Here is a 21,942-nt window from a genome sequence, read left to right as displayed (position 1 = left end):
TTTGCCTGTTAACATAAATGTCTTTTCTTACTGATTTTTGAGAGTTCTTTATATATTTTAGATACAGCTCCTTTATTAGGTATGTAAGTGATGAAACAAATGGATATTTTTAAAAATGGGAGTAGCTTTTTGGGCAACTATGTACAATTGTGAGTTAATAACCCTGCACCTTCACATTCGCATTATTTTTGTTACTATTGTTTTAAAATTAGCTAACACTTTAAAAAGGCTTTCTGTGAGTTATGCATTATGCTCAGTATTTTACTTGAATGATTGCAGATATTTTCTTCCAGTCCATGTCTTCTTTTATATATATAATAATATATAATTATATATTATATAATATATAATTATATATTATATAATATATAACAAATATAATTATATATATTATTTATATAATTATATTTATATATAATATAATTATATATATTATTTATATATAATATAATTATATATATTATTTATATATAATATATATTTATATATTATATAATTTATATATTAAATATAAATATAATATATAAATATATATTGTATATATAATATAAATTATATATACAATATATATTTATATATTATATTTATATATTATATAAATAATATATAAATATATACATGAGTGCAGATATTTTCTTCCAGTCCATGTCTTCTTTTATATATATAATATATATCTTTGTATATAATATATTTATATGTTTATTATATATTTAATTATATGTTATATATAATACATATATTATATAATATGTATAATTATATATTATTATATATATAAAAGAAGACATGGACTGGAAGAAAATATCTGCAATCATTCAAGTAAAACACTGAGCATAATATAGTGTATATATAATTATATATATTGTGTATATAATTTATATTATATATCTGCATATATATTTATATATGCAGATATATAAATATATAATATATAGTTATATATATATTTATATATAATTATATATATATTTATATATAATTATATATATATATATATAATTATATATATATAAAATTTTGTTTGTTTTTGGAGACAGAGTCTTGCTCTGTTGCCCAGGCTAGAGTGCAGTGGCGTGATCTAGGCTCACTGCAACTTCCACCTCCCTGGTTCAAGTGATTCTCCTGTCTTAGCCTCTGGAGTAGCTGGGATTACAGGTGAATGCCACCATGCCCAGCTAATTTTTTGTATTTTTTTCCGTAGAGATGGGATTTTACCATGTTGGCCAGGCTGGTCTCGGAACTCCTGACTTCAGGTGATCCTCCTGCTTCGGCCTCCCAAAAGGCTGGGATTACAGGCATGAGAGCAAAAGTTCTGCTCTTGAAGTAAAATTTATCATTTTTTTACCATCATTTTTTCCATAGATCATGTTTTTGGTCTAAGAAATCTTTGCTCAACCTAAGATTGCAAAGATTTTCTATGTTTATGTGGATAAGTTTTATATGTGGATAAGTTTTATTTTCTATGTTTATGTGGATAAGTTTTATAGTTTTAAGTTTGAAATTTAGGTGTATAATCTGTTTTAAGAGTTTTTGTATGTGGTATGAGTTATGGGCCAAGATTATTTTTATCACATGTATATGTTCAGTTGTTCTAGCACCATTGGTTGGAAAGAATATTATTTCCATAGTGTTTTGCGTTTGTAATTTTGTCAGAAATGCCTTTGACCATAAATGTGTGGGTCTGTTTCTGGACTCTTTTCTTTCCTTTGATGTATGTTTATCTTTTTGCTATTATCACATTCTCTTGATTCCTGGAGCTTTATAGTAAGTCTTGAAGTAGTGTGACTCTTCCAACTTTCTCTTTTCAAAATTGTTTGACTATTTTAGTTCTTTTGCCTTTCCATGTAAATTTTAGAAGCAGCGTTTGTATTTCTACAAAAAATAATTCTGCTGGGATTTTAATAGGGAGAATACTGAATCTACAGTTGAATTTGGAAGAGAATTGATATCTCAACAATATTTAATGTTTCCATTCATGAACAGAGGATATCTCCATTTATTTAGTTCTCTCTGATTTCTTTCACATATACACACACATATATATTCCTTCACATATACACATATATATACACATATATGTATATACATATATGTGAAAGAAATCAACCTATATTTAATATACAGAGTTAGTCTGTGTTTTGTTGGATTTGTACCTATTTCTCTTTTGTTACTTTGGATTTTTTTCCCTTGTCTTTTGGATTTTGCCTTATCATAAATGGTAGTTCTATTAAAATTCAATTTTCAGTTGTTTGCCATACAACAGTTGATTTTTGTATATTGACCTTGTATGCTGTGATTTTGCTAAATTCATGTACTAGTTCTAGTAGTTTTTGTTTTTGTCTTTGTTTGAGATGTTCTCCCTCTGTTGCCCAGACTGGAATGCAGTGGCACGATCTCAGCTCATTGCAACTCCCGCTTCCTGGATTCAAGCGATTCTCCTGCCTCAGCCTCCTGAGTAGCTGGAATTACAGGCGTGTGCCACCACACCTGGTTAATTTTTGTATTTTTAGTAGAGATGGAGGTTTGCCATGTTGGCCAGGGTGTTCTTGAATTCCTGACCTCATGTGGTCTGCCTGCCTCAGCCTCCCAAATTTCTAGTACTTTTATTATAGGTACTTAAGGGACTTTCTACACCATAAATTCTGTGTCTAAATGAGGTTATTTTATTTTTTTCTTTCCTATTTGTTCGCCTTTTATTTCTTTTTCTTGCCTTATTGCACTGGATAGAAACTCCACTATGATACTGAATAGGAGTGCCTTGTTCCTCGTCTTGGGGTAGAATATTCCATCTTTCACCATTAAATATGATGTTACTGGTAGGGTGTTTTGTTTTGTTTTTAGGGGGGCGTCAGAGACAGGGTCTCCTTCTGTTACCCAGGCTGGAGTGCAGTGGCACAGTTATGGCTTGCCGCAGCCTTGACTTCCCAGGCTCAGGTGATTCTCCCACCTCAGTCTCCCAATTAGCTGGGACTACAGGTGCATGCCACCACACCTGGCTAATTTTTTGTATTTTTGGTAGAGACAGAGTTTTACCATGCTGCCCAGACTGGTCTTGAACTCTTGGGCTCAAGCGATCTGCCCCTCTTGGCCACCCAAAGTACTGGGGTTACAGGCATGAGCCACCATGCCTGGTGGGTTTTTTGGATGAACTTTATCAGGTTGAGCAAGTTCTTTTATTCCTAGCTTTCTGAGTTTTTTAAAATCCTGATTGAATTTTGCCAGGAAATTTATCTGTGTCTATTGAGATAATTGTGCAGACCTTTTATTTCTCAATTTGGTGAATTACGTTGCTTTCTGACTATTGAACCAGCTTTGCATTCATGGGATCAACCTCAGTTGCTCATGATGTATTTCCCTTTTTACATATTGTTGGTTTTGATTCTTCGATTTTTTTTTTTTTTTTTTTTGAGATGGAGTCTCACTCTGTTGCCCAGGCTGGAGTGTGGGGGTGCAATCTTGGCTCACTGCAACCTCCGCCTCCCAGGTTCAAGCAATTCTCCTGCCTCGGCGTCCTGAGTAGCTGGGACTATGGGCGTGCACCACCATGCCCGGCTAATTTTTTTTTTCGTATTTTTAGTAGAAATGGGGTTTCGCCATGTTGGCCAGGCTCATCTCCAACTCCTGACCTCAGGTGATCCCCCCGTCTTGGCCTCCCAAAGTGCTGGGATTACACGTGTGAGATTTTTAAAAAGACTTCTGCATCCTTATACATGAAGAATATTGATCTGTAGTCTTCTTATACTGTCTTTGTTTTAGTATGAGGGAAGTGCAATTAATGGCCTCATTAATTGATTTTATTAATTTAATTTGACTTTTCTGTAAGTGGTTGTATAGAATTGATGTTATTCTCTTAAATTTTGGAACAATTTGCCAGTAAAACATCTGGCCTCAGATTTTTTTTTTTTAGCGAGAGGCTTTAAACCATGAATTCATTTTTATTAATAGTCATATGTTTACACAGGTTATCTATTTCATCTTAGGTGAGTTTCAAGAGTTTGTTGCTTTTGAGGAATTTTGCCACTTCATGTAAGTTGTCTAATTTGTGTGTGTAGAGTCATTCATATTATTATTGCTTTATTTACTCTTAGCATTTGAGGTGTCTGTAATGATATTTCTGCTTTCATTCCTGATAATGTTTTGATTTGTGCTTTCTTTTTTGCATTTTGGCAGTTTTGCTAGATGTCTAGCAATTTTCAAAGAATGTGTTTTTAGTTTCATTGATTTATTTCTGTTTTTTAATTTTCAGTTTCATTAATTTCTGCTCTTGATTATTTTCTTCTTTCTGCTTGTATGTTTGTTTTGCTCCAGTTATTGATTTGACACCTTTGTTTTAATAAAAGTATTTCATTCTGTAATTTTCCCTTATCACTCTGCTTTAGTTGCATTCCATAAATTTTGGTATGTGGTGTCTGTTATTTTCCTTCAATTCACAATATTTTCTTGTTTTTCTTGAGACTTCTTTGATCCAAGGATGATTTAGAAGGTTGTCTACTTTTCAAGCGTATGGAGATTATCTTTCTGTTATTAGTTTCTAGTTAAATTCTCTTATATTCAGAGAGCATATGTTTGGTGTATTTTTAGTTCTTTTAAATTTGGCTTCTCAAATCTGTAGGTTTGTGTCTTTCACCAAATTTGGGGTGTGTTTATCCATTATTTCTTGAAATATTTTTTCTGCCCACCCCTATCCTTCTGTGACTTCAATGACAGGAATGTTAGCTCTTTTATTACTGTCCACATATGTTCCTGAACAGGCTCTGTCAGTTTTTTTTGACCAATCTTGTTGCTCTTTGTCATTCAGATTGGATAATTTTTGTTAATCTCTCTTTAAGTTTATTGTGTAATCTGAAATGCTAGCTAGTATTTAGCCCATCAATAGTGCATTTTAAAATTTTGGTTTTTGACTCTTTTCAGGTCTAAAATTTCCATTTGTTTCTACTTTTTATATTCTGTTTTTGTTTTGTTTTTTTCTGAGATTTTTCTCTTTGTAGTCCCTTCAAGAATTTATTCTTTTGGAGAATTTTAGTAACAGCTCTGTTAAAATCTCTTCCAATTCTACCTTCTGTGTCATTTTGTTGTTGGCATTTTTTGATTGTCTTTTCCTTTGTGAGTTGACATTTTCTCCTTTGTTTAGATGTTGAGTTAATTTTGGATTATATATTAGATATTTGAATGTTGTATAATGAGATTCCTGATCTTCTTTAAATCTTTATTTTATTTTGTTTTTAAACAGGCAAACAATGTGGTTGAATTTAGGCTACAAGGTACAGCTAGCTGTCTTGATTGTGGTTTTAATGCCAGCTCTGTTTTCAAAGCTTTTGCCCTGCTTTCCAGATCTGTTCTGAGTATACATCTTCCAGAGGCTAGTCTGGGACCTGGGAAGTGATCTTAGGTTATTTTTCAAAGTCTTTGCTATGCTCTTTAGGATCAGATCCAAGCAAGTGCTGCTCAGGGATGAACCGATGAATTTACAACGCTTTACGGAGCTACTTTACTCAGTTCCTGGTATTTTGTGACCTCTCTGGTATTTTCTGTTTTGCTGGACTTCTCTTTTTTCCTCTATCCTAGATGCTGTTGTTTTATTTTTTCTATTCTGCTGTACACTTTCCACAAGTGCACCTGCATCTAATGCAAAGCAGTATGTGCTTGTGTTGTCTCATATTCCTTGGAGTTCCTGCATTGCAGTTGGGAAGAACACATTTAGATATTTGGAAATAATTCAAATTTTACAGTCTGTCTCTCTTCTCAAATATACTTGTAGGTAGGACTGGCAATGCTTTTATATGTCTAGGCAGTAATAATGGAGATGAACTTTTTACTGAGATGAGTCCTGTAAAACTAAGTTTACTTTCTTTATTTCTTAATTTTTAAAAATGTGTTCTGAGAATATTGCTATTCATTAGAATGTTGCCTATGTTCTTAGATCAAAGTCTTACTGTCCATTTGACACCACCATAGAAAAGTAATTTATCTATGCTGGAAGTTTGGCAAACACTTACTCTTGACTGTCAATCAGCATTACCTTTTGAACTTCCCTAAATACACATTTAGAAATTCTGGGCCCCATCCCTAGAGATTCTGTGTCAGTGGGTATACAGTACAATAAATTAAGAAGAAAATAACCTACATGCTCACCTCCCCTATTGTAGACGTTATCCATGGTATGGGAGAACCAGAAAAGATACATCTGAGGAAGATTGCGATGTTATGTTCCTTGAAGTTTGCTGGTTCAGTCACTGGGTTTACTGAGGCAGCCAGGAATCATGAACAAATAAGCTGTTGAACCTCAGTTGTGCTGCCTTGGTCAGGGGCTCAGTCCTGATCAAGGTAGCACGTCACCCAGTTATATTCTCCACTGGTTCATTTTTCTTGAGGCTGTCCTTCTGAACCATTGAGCATGTGGTTTCTTACTACTAAACCAATTCAGCAAAGGGTGGAACTTAATATTGTCATCTTATTTTCTTTATAATGTTTTAGAACAAAAATCTTTATTTCAACCTTTTTTTGAGGCATGATATACATCCAGTAAGTGTTTGCCAAAGTGGTTAAGGTGTACCAATCTGAAGTACACAGCTCAAGCTTTTCATATGTATGTTTAACTACAATACACTCAGGACATAGAACATTTCCAGCTTCCTGCTAGGTTCCCTAATGTTCCTTCTTAGTCAGTAACCCCCTTCCCTTTAGTCTACCATCATTCTTCTGATTTCTAACACCATAGATTAGTTTTGCCTTTTCTCAGACTTCATATAAATGGAGTTATGCGATATATATCCTCATGTAGCTAGTATTTTTAATTCAGTTATTTTTGCTGCTAAGCCTTATTGAGTTATTTAATATTATTGTTTATGGCTCCTTTGTACTCAAAACATGTCTAAACCAAAGCAGATTCAGTTGACTTTTGTTTTACACTCTTCTTAGGTGAAACAGTCTTAAAATTCTTTAGGAAATTACTCATACGCTTAATGGTTCTCTATTTCAACCGCTTATATAGTATCCGTTATTTACTTCCACAGATTATTCTTGCCGTAGCTCCCTTTTATCTTCTTCCACATTTCCTTCTAACAGTATATATAGGGGAAATGAAGATTTCTAAAATTTTATCTCCCATTTGGTCTTCACCATGCTAGCATTTGGTCTTCACCATGCTAGCATTTGTTCTGGGTAAATTCAGGTTGAACTGAATGTCCACAATTACTATATTAATCTAGTGTTTTTCTTCGCTTCTTTCTGACAGCATGATGGAAGTGGTTCATTGCATGATATTCAACTGTCATTGCCATCCAGTCCAGAACCAGAAGATGGTGATAAAGTATATAAGGTATGACTATGTAGTCATGCTGGATTTTTCAGAATTCTTTTTAAATACTAAAATAATGTTACAATGACAACAAAAACAATAATAAATGTATTAATACCTAAAGCATCAGGTTTGTTCTTAACTTTTGCTACTTTGTTAAGTTGAAATGGTATCTCTGTGGTGCTTTAATTTGAATTTATCAATTGGATAATGATTTGTCCTTGTATTACTACTGTTACAGGATTTAAAAAGAAAATATATTGCTCATAATGATAAATAATTGAGTTTTTAAAATATGAGTAGGAATAAAAGTTAAAATGGTTATAGGTGCTTCTCATATATAAATCCCAAAATTGAAGAAGTATACTGAAAATGAGATTAATTTATCTTTTTTCATGTTTAAAAATACAGAATACAGATGTATTTTTGTGAGTGAAAGTGTTTTTTTATAATTCTTATTATCTTTATGTCTATTTTTAGTTGAAGAAAACTCTTTTATATTGCAACTATTTAAGCACATATTTATTTCTTAAGCACACACAAAGATTCTTGGTTAATTTAATGTTTCCAAGTCAAGTTATAGTTAGCTTTTACATCCCATTTTCAGGGTACACTTATTAGTGTTTGCTAGTCATCTACAGTAACAACCTGAAAGCAATGGTGGCTTATAATAATAAAATTTATATTTCACTTACATATTGGCTATAGATCAGCTGGGACTCTGCTTCATGTGTCTTCTTCATTCTGGGATCCATACTGAGCAGGATCAGCTGCTATTGTGGGACATGTTATTGTGCCAGTGGGAAGAGAACTTTGATAGGATCACATGTGAATTCTGCTTGGATGTGGCACATATCACTTTCAAAACAATTCAAGGGGCCAGGCCTGGAATTAGTGGGGCAGAAAAGCATTATTTTCTTAAAGGTTGCAGAGTGATTTATTGGGAAAAAGATTGTATATAAAGCAATCAAAATCACAAGAGTATAGTACAGTAGTCAATCTCATTCTCTCATCTTGGCTTTTCAACTTGTTGACTACCTGTCTTTGCCCAAATTGCTTCCCAACCCTGAGCTTTCATCCTGCTGTCAGTATAATACATTAAGTCAGCAGGTTCACAGCAGGCCATCTCTTCTCAACACTCAGTTGAGAACCATTGACTTAGGTAATCTCTGATGACCTCCCAGTTTAGAAAAGAAAATTGTGAATTTGTGACTGACATTTTAAAAGCAAAGTTCACCTCTTTACTGAATTTGTGTGTGTGTGTGTGAAAAACTTTTTTACATATAAAGAATTTTTTTTTTTTTTTTTTTTTTTTTTTACACAGTCTTGCTCTGTCACCCAGGCTGGAATGCAGTGGCGCAATCTCGGCTCACTGCAGCCTCGGCCTCCCGAGTTCAAGCGATTCTGCTGCCTCGATTTCCCAAGTAGCTGGGATTACAGGCATCTGCCACCATGCTTGGCTAATTTTTTGTATTTTTAGTAGAGATGGGGTTTCACCATGTTGTCTAGGCTGGTCTCGAACTCCTGACCTCAGGTAATCCACCCACCTCGGCCTCCCAAAGTGTTGGGATTGCAGGCATGAGCCATCACACCTGGACAAGAAATTATATTTTAAAGAAAAATAATTAATTCCAACATTTTTACGCAATTGGTATCCTTACTCTTTTTCAGTGTTCCTTTCTAGTTCATCTAAATATTTAATGTTATATGATAGACATTTTTTGCTTTTTTTTTTCTTTTTTGAGACGGAGTCTCACTCTGTTGCCCAGGCTGGAGTGCGGTGGTGCGATCTTGGCTCACTGCAAGCTCCGCCTCCTGGGTTCATGCCATTCTCCTGCCTCAGCCTCCCGAGTAGCTGGGACTACAGGTGCCTGCCACTGCGCCCAGCTAATTTTTTGTATTTTTAGTAGAGACAGGATTTCACCGCGGTCTCGAACTCCTGACCTCGTGATCCGCCCGCCTCGTCCTCCCAAAGTGCTGAGATTACAGGCGTGAGCCACTGTGTCTGGCCATATGATAGACATTTTGTTACACAGTATTTATTTCTTGTCCCTGCTCCATTTCCCTCCAGGCATATTATTCCTAGTCTTTCTTATTTAAGCTGAGATGCAATAGGTCATACTGTTTCTTTTCTTCAGTATTCTGATCTCTTTTGCATTTTAATCAGCAAATCCCCAACTGTGTCACCTTTCATCCAAAATGGTTTAGCAGTGCAGTTTCAAATGACACAAATACTGCATCTTGTGCCATTAAAATTTTAAGATCTAAAGTCTCCATTGGACCTACCATGCCTCTAATCTAGCCTTTTATTTAATCTCAGGACAGATCCCTCTCCCATTCCCTTAATGATCTCTTCCAAATAGCCCTCTCCAAGCTCCATGCTCAGCTATACTTCTCACCCTCTGCAGGTAGCCTTATGTTTATTCATCCAGTAAATATCTTATGCTTCCTGCCTTCTAGCCTTCTTTTTTTGTTTGTTTTTTTGTTTGTTTTTTTTTGTTTTGAGACGGAGTCTCACTCTGTTGCCCAGGCTGGAGTGCAGTGGCGCGATCTCGGCTCACTGCAAGCTCCGCTTCCCGGATTCACGCCATTCTCCTGCCTCAGCCTCCCGAGTGGCTGGGACTACAGGCGCCCGCCGTCATGCCCAGCTAATTTTGTGTGTGTGTGTGTGTGTGTGTGTATTTTTAGTAGAGACGGGGTTTCACCATGTTAGCCAGGATGGTCTCGATCTCCTGACCTCGTGATCCGTCCACCTCGGCCTCCCAAAGTGCTGGGATTACAGGCATGAGCCACTGCTCCCAGCCTCCTTCTTGCCTTCTAACTTATCTATATTTGTCTCATTCTTACTCCTTTGTTCCAGTTACAGGGGAAAAGTGTCCACTGTGCTATGGGAGATCAGCTCTTCTGTGTTCCTAACTCTTGTCTTCTGCTGCTGCTTAAGGACCTAACTGCATCTCTTCCTCCTCTCTCATCTGTCTTGAGTGTGCCTCATCTACTTTCTTGTCATTATTCATTTGTAAATTTGTATATCTCACTTAATTTCAGTAAATCAAATACACTTTTCCTTTACTCCCTTTAAACTCCTTTCCAGTTAATGTGAAAACTTGGAACAATGAAAATAGCTACCATTTCAATGCTGTAGACGTTTGACATGACCTTTGTTTTAAAAGCTTTCTCCTTTGGCTTTTGTGTCACTTCTCTCTGGAATCCCTCATATCTTTCAACATTTTTTCCTGTAGGTTTCTCCTCTTCTTTACATGTTAGATTTATGTCTTTAGTCCAGTCCTCTTTGAACGTCTTACTCTCATAATTTCAAATATGGCATATATGGCTAACATGTAAAACTCCTTTCTTTCATGCTTGGTAATCCAGTTGCCCACCTGACACACTTCTATTGTATGTCCCACCCATAAGTACCTCTAACACAGACTCTGTCTCTCTCACCTGCCACGTGTGTGTGTGTTTGTATTTGTATGTGAGATATCTTAAACATTTTATTTAATGAAAAAGTTGATAACTTTTGAGCTCAGAAACCAATACCCCAACATACAGTGCTTTGACATACTGAACTGAAGAAGCCTCAAGATCTCTTCTGGCTCCACCATATCCCCACCTCCCCCCTACCCCCCACCCGCCCATGTAACAATATATTTAAAACTCACACATATTCCTCTTTGGACATATTTGTTGTTCTTCCGTATTCGCCATTTCTTTTGTTGGCGCAGCTATTCACCATGTCACTCAAGCTAGAAATACAGTGTCACCCTTGAATGCTCCTCTGTTCTTTTCTCACATGCAGTGAATTGCCAAAAATCTCAAAATTTTGATTTCTTCTCTCCTTTGTCATCTATATTATCACTCTCTTGGGTCAGGCTCCTACTCTTATCTAGATTATTATAATATTTTCATAAGTGCCTAGCTCAGTTTTCTTGCCGCTGTTAAAATTTGTCCTCTAAACACCTGTCAAAGCCATCTCAAATGCAAATATGTCACTCCCTAGCTAAGGCAATGCATGATAGTCATGGCTCTCTGTGATCTGGCCCTTGCATAGTTTACTAGCCAATTGCTCCTCACCATTCATCAGAACCTATGTGCAACAGCGACACTGCTTATACTTCTCCAGACGTGTTATGCTTTCCCTCACCTTTGTATTATATTGTATGACACTTAGAATCCTTTAACTAAAATTCCAAGCCTACCACACTCCTCTGTCTTCTGAAACTTGTGCTTATCCTTTGGAACTCCACTGTAGTCCCTCATTCCTGATGTGTGATGTCACTTCTTTGCCTATCTTTATGTATAAAATCAGTGTTCCCAATGCAAAGAGATGATAAATGTTTGAGATGATGGAAATGCTAATTGCCCTGATCTAATCACTATACATTATATGTATCAAAACATTACTGTGTAAACCATGAATATGTACAATGTTATCTGTCAATTAAAAGTAAAATTAAAACAATGAAACGGTTTTGGTGGGGAAAAAAAATCCTTAGAGCAGTGCCTGCCATATAGCAAGTGCTATATACATGCTGGCTATTAATGTTCTTAGCACATTGTTTGTTGATTTCATTTTTGGGTCCATTTCCTGTGTAACACTGTCAGAACCTACTGGTGACTGCATGAATGATGGCTATATAGTGTTCCATCAAGTTGCTACATTTTATTCCGGTTGTCCTCTTACAGGACAATTGTAAACTTGTTAACTTTCAGGTAACACCTTGTTATAGGTTTTCTCTTTCTTAGGATCATTTCTTTCACATAGATTCCTAGGAGCAGGATAACTGAATCAGAGCGCAGGTATTTTGATGGCTCTTAAACATACAGCTGTATATTTGTCCAAAAAGGTTAACTGCTATGTCTGATGATGTGCCATTTTTTCCTGCAATCTGGTTAATTACATTGGGTATTTCACCACTAACTTAATATTTATAAAACAATACTTTATTCAACAAGTTAAATACAACATTTTACCAGTTATATGTATATTTGTGAGAACTGGCTACTTGTCTGTTGAGGCCTTGAAAATGATCTTAAATGTTTAGACAGGCTGTTAATATACTGGAGATATAAATCCTCTGTCATATTTGCATGGATTATCAGTAGCTTTTAACTAATGTTAATTGTTAAGATGCCTTAAAATGTTATATAATTGAATATAAATCATTTCTTTTGAATAGCTATATTTGCTACATAACTTAGAAATGTGTCCTTCTAAATGTATTCTTAGAAATGTATCTTTCATGATCTGCAATCCATCTTTTTTGTCTTTATGAATTTTTATAATTCCTAAACTTAAAATTCAAGTGGAGCTTATCTTTTGTATGTAATAAAGTCTTTTTCAATTATAGTATCCATAATAGCATTTTAAAAATCTTCCACATTGTTTGGGATGCTTATGTGGTATGTTCCAGCCTTTGTAAAATGTCTATTTCTGATCTCTTTGTTAAAGAGAATATATGTTTTTGTTCCCGATGTATCTAAAGGAGATGACATTCTTTGCTTAGTTACAACACATCCTAATTATTTGCTTACTTGTTTTTCTCTCTGGAAAGATAATATTCACATCTATATTTGAATTTCCTTGCTTATATTACTTTTTCTTTTGGATAACTGAATAATGATACACAAACAACATGGGCTAACTATAGGGTAATGATTAACACTTTGGAAATGTAACTGAATTCCTGCTTAACTTGACAGTAGGTTTCCATTAGGAAATGCCATAAGTATTAGGCATTTCTTAAAGATCCAATTGACAAGGTGTTCTCTCTCTGATTCAGAAGGTACTTCTCAAAAAGTGGCTCATGGTCAAAGAATCTTCCTTGTTACCCTTCAGGCACATTTATCTTTTTTGCTGATTTGTAAACCAGCCATGAAATGCCTCTGTGCCTTTAATTATTCTATTGCCTCTGCTTCTCATGCCCTTTGATTTCTTTCACAGGCTATTCTTATGTATCCCTTGAAGTCTAGCTGAAGTTGCTTTTTTGTATGTGATTTTTTTTTTTTTTTTTTTTTACTCTGTGGCCTATGTCCCAGTTTTCTTATATGTAAAAAAGGATTACAGTACTACCTCAGGAGTGTGGGTAGAATCAAATGCTTAAATATGTGCAAGTGCTTAGTTTTTAACATCTAATAAGTTCTCAATGAATGCTAACTGTTGCTGCTACTATTGCTCATTGTCAACATGTCAGACTTCATTACTGGATGAAATCTTAGATTTTTTTTTAATAGAGGATTTCCCCCCTAAATGACCAGATAGTTTATTCATTACTGTGTCTTCATCATTGATTTCATGCCTCTCATTATGGTATTTTAAATACCTCATCTAAAAATTTTTTAATATTTCAGAATGAAGATTTATTAAATGAAATAAAACAACTTAAAGAGGAAATAAAGAAAAAAGATGAAAAGATCCAACTATTAGAACTTCAGCTTGTAAGTATTGTAGTATAATGTGTAGAGACTTTTCAAACTGGGTGAAATGTGTTTTTCATAAAACTCTGAGCCAGAAGTAGAGTTTAGCTTTATTTTTGGCTCTCAAAGTTGCACTTTTATATTATTTTTAGATTATATGCACTGTAATAAAAGTATGTGATTTAACTTTTAATCTAAATACTAAGTATTTGGTTTGGAAAATTCTTCATTGATTCAGCGACCTCAGTTTTGGGTATTTAAAATTCACCAATTTACATTCATTTTGTTGATACAAGGGTAAATGGCTTTTCTTCAGATATATTTAAAGAAACAAGTACTTGTGAGTTGTGAACAGGGTATTTTCTCTCTCTGTGAGCAGAATTAGCCTGGGTATTCAGATTTAGGTAGCTCCATCACTATCAGATTGAAGGGTACTCCAAGAAAATGTTTATTTCCTGTGGATGCTATTGAATGATCCATCAGAGTCATGTTTGAATCTTCATAATCTAATAATTGTACAGTCTGATATGAAAACAATATGTATGGTGTCTTGAATTTAATTATTACTTAGTTTGTATATAAAACACCATGATAAAAAGAAAATAATGGCCTAAAAATCACAACAGTCAAAAGGAAATCTTTGTTGTGAGTCAAGAGCACATTTTGGTCTAACAAAGCAATTTGGTGAAATATTAATCTCACTGAAAATATAAAGGATATTATATACTGAGCTCTGAGCCACTGGGGTCAGATCATGGAGATCCATTTCATGAATAAATAGAGCAGACAAATCAAATATTATGATTAAAGGAACAAAGAAAATTTATGAATCTGAATAAAAGTAGCATAATATTGCAAATTGAGGTCCCGTCAAATACGAAATTAAAAAGGAAAATAATAAGGCCTAGTGTTTGTGTTCAAAGCCAAAGACAAGAACCCAATCAACTTTCAGGGAGAAGAAAAAAGACAACAAAGGAAATTATGTAAGCTTCGATTTTTACAAAAATATATTACAGAGCACAGGATATTGTGTCTTGTGCCATTCAGAAAAGAGGTTATGAACCTCATATTTTATATCCAAGCAAGTTTTTATTTATATACAAAGGTAAATTCTGACCTTTACTGTCTTGACAGACCCAGTTAATACATTTCAGATATTTGAGAGGTAAATTGAAAAATAACTCAAGCAAAAGGAGATAAAGATTAAAATGAATAAGCGGTGAAATGGAAACTAAATGGTATAAACTTCTGAGCCACTAGTTGGAGAAAACTTACCTCCCATTTTACCTAATGTAAATTACATATCATTCTAATGTTGGGATTTGTTTACATTTATAAATCCTTAATTTTTCTGAAATTAAAAATTATTTTTAATTTTAAAATTTTAAGTTGCTATTAATTTTGGAAAATATTCAGATTAAATAAGTTTGAGGAAGAACATAAGGAATATGCTGAAGGAAGTTAGAAGTACTGAATTTTTTTATCTTCTACAAATGAATAATTCTACATTCTTAATTTTTAAAAATATACTTAGATAAATTATAATAATGTTTATGAAATGCTTTAAAGTAATTATTAGTAGGCTGGAATAAAGTATCTTGCAAAAGTTAAAATTTAAAAAAAAAAGGACAAAGTAGAAAAAATAAGGAAAACTTAAAAACAGCACAAAACTAAAGTAATAGAAATTAGACCAAATATAACAAATATAATAGTAGTTGCAATAGTCTTATGTCTTGGAGAGACTTTCCTTGAGGATCTAAAGCAAAATCCAGTAACTTGCTTTGTATAAAAAAAATTTAGCTGAAGGAAAATGGCACGATAAGGCTGAACATAAAAGACTGGGGGAGGCTGGGCATGGTAGCTCACTCCTGTAATGCCAGCACTTTGGGAGGCCTAGGTGGGTGGATTGCTTGAGGTCAGGAGTTCGAGACCAGCCTGGCCAACATGGTGAAACCCTGTCTCTACTAAAAATACCAAAAAATTAGGTGGATGTGGTGGTTCACGCCTGTAGTCCCTAGCTACTTGAGATGCTGAGGCAGAACAGTCACTTGAACCCAGGAGGCAGAGGTTGCAGTGAGTCAAGATCATGCCACTGCACTTCAGCCTGGGTGACAGAGTGAGACTCTGTCTTAAAAAATAAAGTAGAAGATTGGGGGAGAGAGAATAAAATTATTCTCATCAAAAATACTAGGATCTCAATAGTAAAATTAGAAAAGTAACTTTAAGACAGATTTATGAAAAAGGTCACTTTATATGGACATATGATAAATAATGAAAGATGAATCTTTTTATGCCGTGAAGTTTTAACCTCAGAATGTATCTTTAAAAAATAACAGGTCTCTTCATAGCTCAAATTATATTATTATCTCTAAGCAGTTAATAGTAATTCCTTAACATCTTCTAATATCTAGTCCATACTAAGATTTTCTCAGTTGTTCCAAAAACATCCTGTACCTTGATGTCCCTAAACTAAAAGTCAGTCTAGGACTATGCACAACTGGTTATATCCCTTACGTCTCTTTTAATTTAGAACTATTCTTTTTTTTTCTTTTTGTATTGATTTGTTGAAGAGACTGCACCAGTTGTCCTGAATAATATCTTACCTTGAAAATAATTTTTAGAAAGATTTAAGAAGTATTGAAGAGTATCCTAAAGAAAGAAAAGTGAAAGCATTAATCTTTATCAGTAGGTACCTTGAAATTCTCTGTACTCAATATATTAAACCTAGTAATCATATTTGTCATAAAAGAGCCTGCCACCTGTTTTTCTAGGTGGTGTGCCTAGTTTTCCTATGGATTGCTTGGGAGGCTATGGTGTATTCAGCTAGAAATTCCCTCTGTAAACACATTAGAATCTCATTAGCATGTTTACAAATTACAGAGGAGCTGTGGCCCTGTACCAGGAGAACTTTGTGATATTTTCTTTACAGTTCATGTAAAGACTAATGTTAGTGTGGTTTTCTCAACATAAATTTAGAGGATTAGAAAAGATTCACTGCTTCTTATTGCAAGCAGTGATCTCTGTAAAGTGAATGCCTTAGTTTTAGGTGGCCAAGTATCCTTTTTATAGTAGAAAATTAGAAATCACTCAAAGATTTTAACAGTATAAAGTTTAGTTATAGAACTCGAGAAAGTCACTTGTTCAAACCAAGGGAGTTTTAACAGATACAACCCATTTGAAAACAAAGATAAGTAACAGCATTTTTCACATTATCAAATTAAAATCACCTATTTTAAATTTTTTTTTTTTTTTTTTTACATTTCTATTCTTCTTGATATAGGAAAAAAATCAGAAGAATCATAGACTAGGAATTAAAGGACTTGTTTGTAATTTAATTAGCTAAATGGCACTGACAGTTTCCATCACCTCTCTCTAGTGCTTTCTTTATCCAAAATATGAAGGTTTTTCTAGGTGATTTCTAAGTTCCCTTTCAGTTATAGCCTTCTATGCTTTTTTTTCTTTTTAAAAAATATACATTCAACTCCAACCTATGTTTGCATGCAAACCTTCCTAAAAATACATTGACAGTATAAAGTGTTGAATTCAAAATATGCTGATTTAAAATCAGATTGCAGTGCTCTGAGAATTAACTGAAAGGCATAGAAGTTTACCTGTTCAAACCTTATTAAAAAATGCGGCCGGGCGCGGTGGCTCACGCTTGTAATCCCAGCACTTTGGGAGGCCGAGGCGGGTGGATCACGAGGTCAGCAGATCGAGACCACGGTGAAACCCCGTCTCTACTAAAAATACAAAAAATTAGCCGGGCGTGGTGGCGGGCGCCTGTAGTCCCAGCTACTCGGAGAGGCTGAGGCAGGAGAATGGCGTGAACCCGGGAGGCGGAGCTTGCAGTGAGCCGAGATTGCGCCACTGCACTCCAGCCTGGGCGACAGAGCGAGACTCCGTCTCAAAAAAAAAAAAAAATGCTAAGAATGCCTATTTATCTTTACTACAATACCATAGTTAAATAATAGTTCAGATACATTTCTCATTGACTCTTCAGAATAATCTTGGGAAATTGCTAGTGTAGAATTTCCTTTATGGGGACACATAGACAGTGGAACTCAGGTTAAGTGGGCTAGCAGTATAGTATATTTGAAAAACCAAGACAGACCTGAGTTCAGATCCTGACTTTGAAACTTAATAGCCATGTTCTCTGAAGGGAGTTCTATAATCTCTCCTAAGCCCCTTCTGTTAGAGGATAATAAAAGTAGTACTGGGCCGGGCACGGTGGCTCATACCTATAATCCCAGCACTTTGGGAGGCTGAGGCAGGCAGATCACCTGAGGTCAGGAGTTCGAGACCAGCCTGGCCAACATGGTGAAACCCTGTCTCTACTAAAAATACAAAAATTAGCTGGGCATGGTGGCACACGCCTGTAGTCCCAGCTACTCGGGAGGCTGAGACAGGAGAATCACTTGAACCTGTGAGGCCGAGATTGCAGTGAGCCAAGATCGCGTGCCACTGCACTCCAGCCTGGGCAACCGAGCAAGACTCCATCTCAAAAAAAAAAAAAAAAAAAAAAAAAAAAAAAAAAAAGTAGTACTGACCATATAGGGTTATGATAGTTACGTTGTGATAGAACTACATATGTAAACTACTTAATGCCTGGTCCATGGATACATGATGAATAGCAACTCTTATATATAAGCCCTAAATCACCCAGTGTAAATCAGTGCATATCTTATGATGTTTTAAGTTCCAAGTAAAAGTCCCTAACTAAAAGTGATTTTAAAAATAAAAACAGTTGTAAACTCAACAAGAAATTATATAGGTCCCATCCATTTCAGTGGTTTCTTATTGGTCATTTGGCTAATGATTGATTAGGTTCCAGATCGGCTTTTTTGGAATCCTATTGGCTGTCCATTCATGGTCACAAGATGTCTGTTGCTCTGTGTGTCACATTCTCACACAGTAATACCCAAGGATAGGTTAAGGGCCTATTATCTCCAGTGTCTGTTTTTAAAATCAACAAACCCTTTCTCAGATACCCTAGACTTTCCTGTTTGATTGGCTAGATTTGAGTTACTTGTCCCTTCCTAAGCATAGAAGAATGGGATTAATCACATTGGTTCAGACTAATTAAGATCTATCTCCTTGGGGTAAGAGATTAGGACACATTTCCCCAAATGTGGGACCAAATAGAAGGTGATCATCTGTACAGTGTGTCAGCAATAAAGAAGGCAGATGGCGAGAAAATGATTTGGTTAGTCATTTTATATATGTTGACATGTCACTAGAAACTAGATTTTCCAAATTTTGGAAAACTCATATATTTGCCAAATATTATTTTTCGTGTGTTAGCGTATAGACCACAGAAAATAAATCGTAGACAGTCCGCTACTTAGGATTTTTTGATTATATGATGGTACAAAAGTGATATTCAGTAAGCTCCTCAACTTATGACGGAATTATGTCCTGATAAACCCATCATAGGTTGAAAATAATCCCAAATCAAAAGTGCATTTTTAGCAATATTATGAGTTTATCCAGGTGTGACCCCATTATAAATCAAAGAGCACCTGAATTTCTGGAATTGCAATAGGATGGAATAAGTAAAGTGTTTTCATTACGATAGTGTTTTTAAATTATCTTTTCTGTTCCTCATATATCCCTCATATATGTTAAAAGTTGATCCTATTACAGTAAATTCCAAGAGATTCTAAATACTTGATTATATATTGAATCTGGGGGGTTATTTTGGAGTTGGAGTCTCACTCTGTCACCCAGGATGGAGTGCGGTGGTGCAATCTCAGCACACTGTGGCCTCGACCTCCCGAGCTCAGGTGATCCTCTCGCTCAACCTCCCAGGTAGCTGGGACTGCAGGCACATGCTACCATGCCTGGCTGTTTTTGTTGTGTGTTTTTTGTAGATACAGGGTTTTGCCTTGTTGCCCAGGCTGGTCTGGAACCCCTGGGCCCAAGCAATCCACCAGCCACAGCCTCCCAAAGTACTGGGAGTACAGGTGTGAGCTACAGCACCCAGCCTATATTGAATTTTGTTTCGGTGACTGTCTGATTTCTTAGGAATGGGAAATATGTCTCTATGATAAACATTTTTGTTTTTAGATTTTATTTTGTATAAAGAAATTGGAATGATCTGATTGCAGTTAAGAAAAATTTTGAATATGGGTAAATATTATTAAAGTAGAAATGTATCATTTTAACCTGATGCAATAATCAAGAATTTTTTAGTTTCCTATGAGAAAGTATATCTACCTGCAGTGAGGTTAACAAATAATGTGGTTATTTTCTAGCTTTTCACTAAGGGTGAATTCTCTTTTTTTTTTGAAACGGTGTCTCCCTCTGTCGCCCAGGCTGGAGTGCAGTGGCACGATCTGCGCTCACTGCAAGCTCTGCTTCCAGGTTCATGCCATTCTCCTGCCGCAGCCTCCCGAGTAGCTGGGACTACAGGCGCCTGCCACCACATCCGGCAAATTTTTTATATTTTTAGTAGAGATGAGGTTTCACTGTGTTAGCCATGACGGTCTAGATCTCCTGACCTTGTGATCCACCCGCCCTGGCCTCCCAAAGTGCTGAGATTACAGGCATGCGCCACCGCGCCTGGCCGGGAGAATTCTCTTTATCAATATTTTCATGATCTTTTTTGAAAGTGATGATTATTTGGGAAAGTTACTTTGTGTTATATAAATGAGTGTGCTTTGAGTGGAATCGTGTGGAGAAGTCATTTGTGAACAGAAATGGTCAGATGGATCTTGTCAAAGGGCTGACACTCTTCAAAATATTTCAGTCCAGTAAAGTCAATACATCATGAAAGAGGCTTCATCACACTGCACATGAGAACAGACATCCTGACAAGTGGACTGGTATTCAATGTCCAGCAGAGTTCCATAAAAAATGCATTTAGGAAACTGAGCTTTAGTGACTGTAGTACCATGACAGTTTAGGGAAATACTGTAAATTCTGCAGTTGTATTCTTTTTATACTGAATATCCCTATATATTCTACATCCATATACTTTTTATATTGATATACATAAAATCATATATTGTGTGTTTTATGGACAATATAAGAGATTGCCAAGGGTAATTTAGATTATTCAAAATTCTAACCTTATAGGCTGACTCTCAAACCTACTCCCTGAATAAGATGAGAGACCACTGAATAGACCTTAATGTTGGCTGTGATAACATTTTTTCTTCAAAAAAGTAGCCAGAACTATTTTGCCATGTGTGACTTTTTCGTTGATTTGGTTACATACCCCCTAAAAAAGCCCTGATTACCTCCTGTCATAGCTGTTAATTTTTTTGTAGGTAATTTAGTTTTGCTTGTCTCTTAGAGGTGTTTATGTGTTTTCCTAAAGCTTCTCTTGTGTGTCTTGGTGTGTATATGCAGAATTAAACCAATGTAAAAATTTGTGTTTTTGTTTAGGCAACTCAGCATATCTGCCACCAAAAATGTAAAGAGGAAAAATGCACTTATGCTGATAAATATACCCAAACACCCTGGAGACGAATTCCTGTAAGTAACGTTTGCTCTTAGCCTCCTCTCCAGTCATTTGCTATTTTGATGTTTTATTTCACTCTTTTTACAGCAATCTCTAATAATTTTGAATCTGTCATGGCTGTTAATTTTTTTGTAGGTAATTTATTTTCGCTTGTCTCTTAGGTGTTTATGTGTTTTCCTAAAGCTTCTCTTGTGTGTCTTATGTAAGTGAATGTGCATTTAATAGCTTTTTCATTCTGCATACTATAGTTCATTTTATTTGCGTGTCTACTCTCCTCTTATTGCATGTATTTATGAGAGTAGTTCCACATACCTTAAAGGAAATAGCAGTCCTGTATGCAGTCATCCCACTTTAGCAGCATATGACACTTTGAAAATATATGATGTAGCATTTTCCTTTTTTGTTAAAACTTTTCAAATACGTTTATTATAATTACTCAAATGTTGAGGGTGTTAGGAAATATAAATGCACGAAGATACAGACAATAAAAGTTACGTTTTAGGCAGAACTAGGGAATGGTTTATTTTAAATAGGAAGTAACTATGTATTTCATGCATGTTTTTCAAAAATGTTATATCTCAAAACATGTTTAGTGCTAAAAATACTCTATCATTTAATCTGAGTTCTTCAGAACTTAGTTCAGGATGTGTGTGAGCCAGAGGATTATCATATGGACATTAGTCATTCTCCTATTGTTTGGGGCCAGGTAGTAGACATTTCTTGTTAAGAGATTGCCTAATAAGTCAGCCTTGACTCTTTTGCC

General features: G+C 35.2%; 1 protein-coding gene across 9 annotated transcripts in view; it reads left to right on the top strand.

Moving 5' to 3' along the window:
* CCSER2 (coiled-coil serine rich protein 2) overlaps positions 1-21,942 on the top strand; it is a 194,794-nt gene that overhangs the window by 132,024 nt on the left and 40,828 nt on the right. For all 9 annotated transcript variants that reach the window (XM_055275495.2, XM_055275494.2, XM_055275493.2 and 6 more), the window contains 3 exons: positions 7,235-7,318; positions 13,649-13,735; positions 21,104-21,193. In XM_055275495.2, the coding sequence (XP_055131470.1) occupies positions 7,235-7,318; positions 13,649-13,735; positions 21,104-21,193 (261 nt within the window). The remainder of the gene's footprint in view (positions 1-7,234; positions 7,319-13,648; positions 13,736-21,103; positions 21,194-21,942) is intronic.

The sequence above is a fragment of the Symphalangus syndactylus genome, chromosome 4 (assembly GCF_028878055.3).
Source record: "Symphalangus syndactylus isolate Jambi chromosome 4, NHGRI_mSymSyn1-v2.1_pri, whole genome shotgun sequence".
NCBI classification, from domain to species: domain Eukaryota; kingdom Metazoa; phylum Chordata; class Mammalia; order Primates; family Hylobatidae; genus Symphalangus; species Symphalangus syndactylus.
The sequence above is the reverse complement of the archived record's forward strand: the minus strand, read 5'-3'. Positions and strand labels throughout refer to the sequence as shown.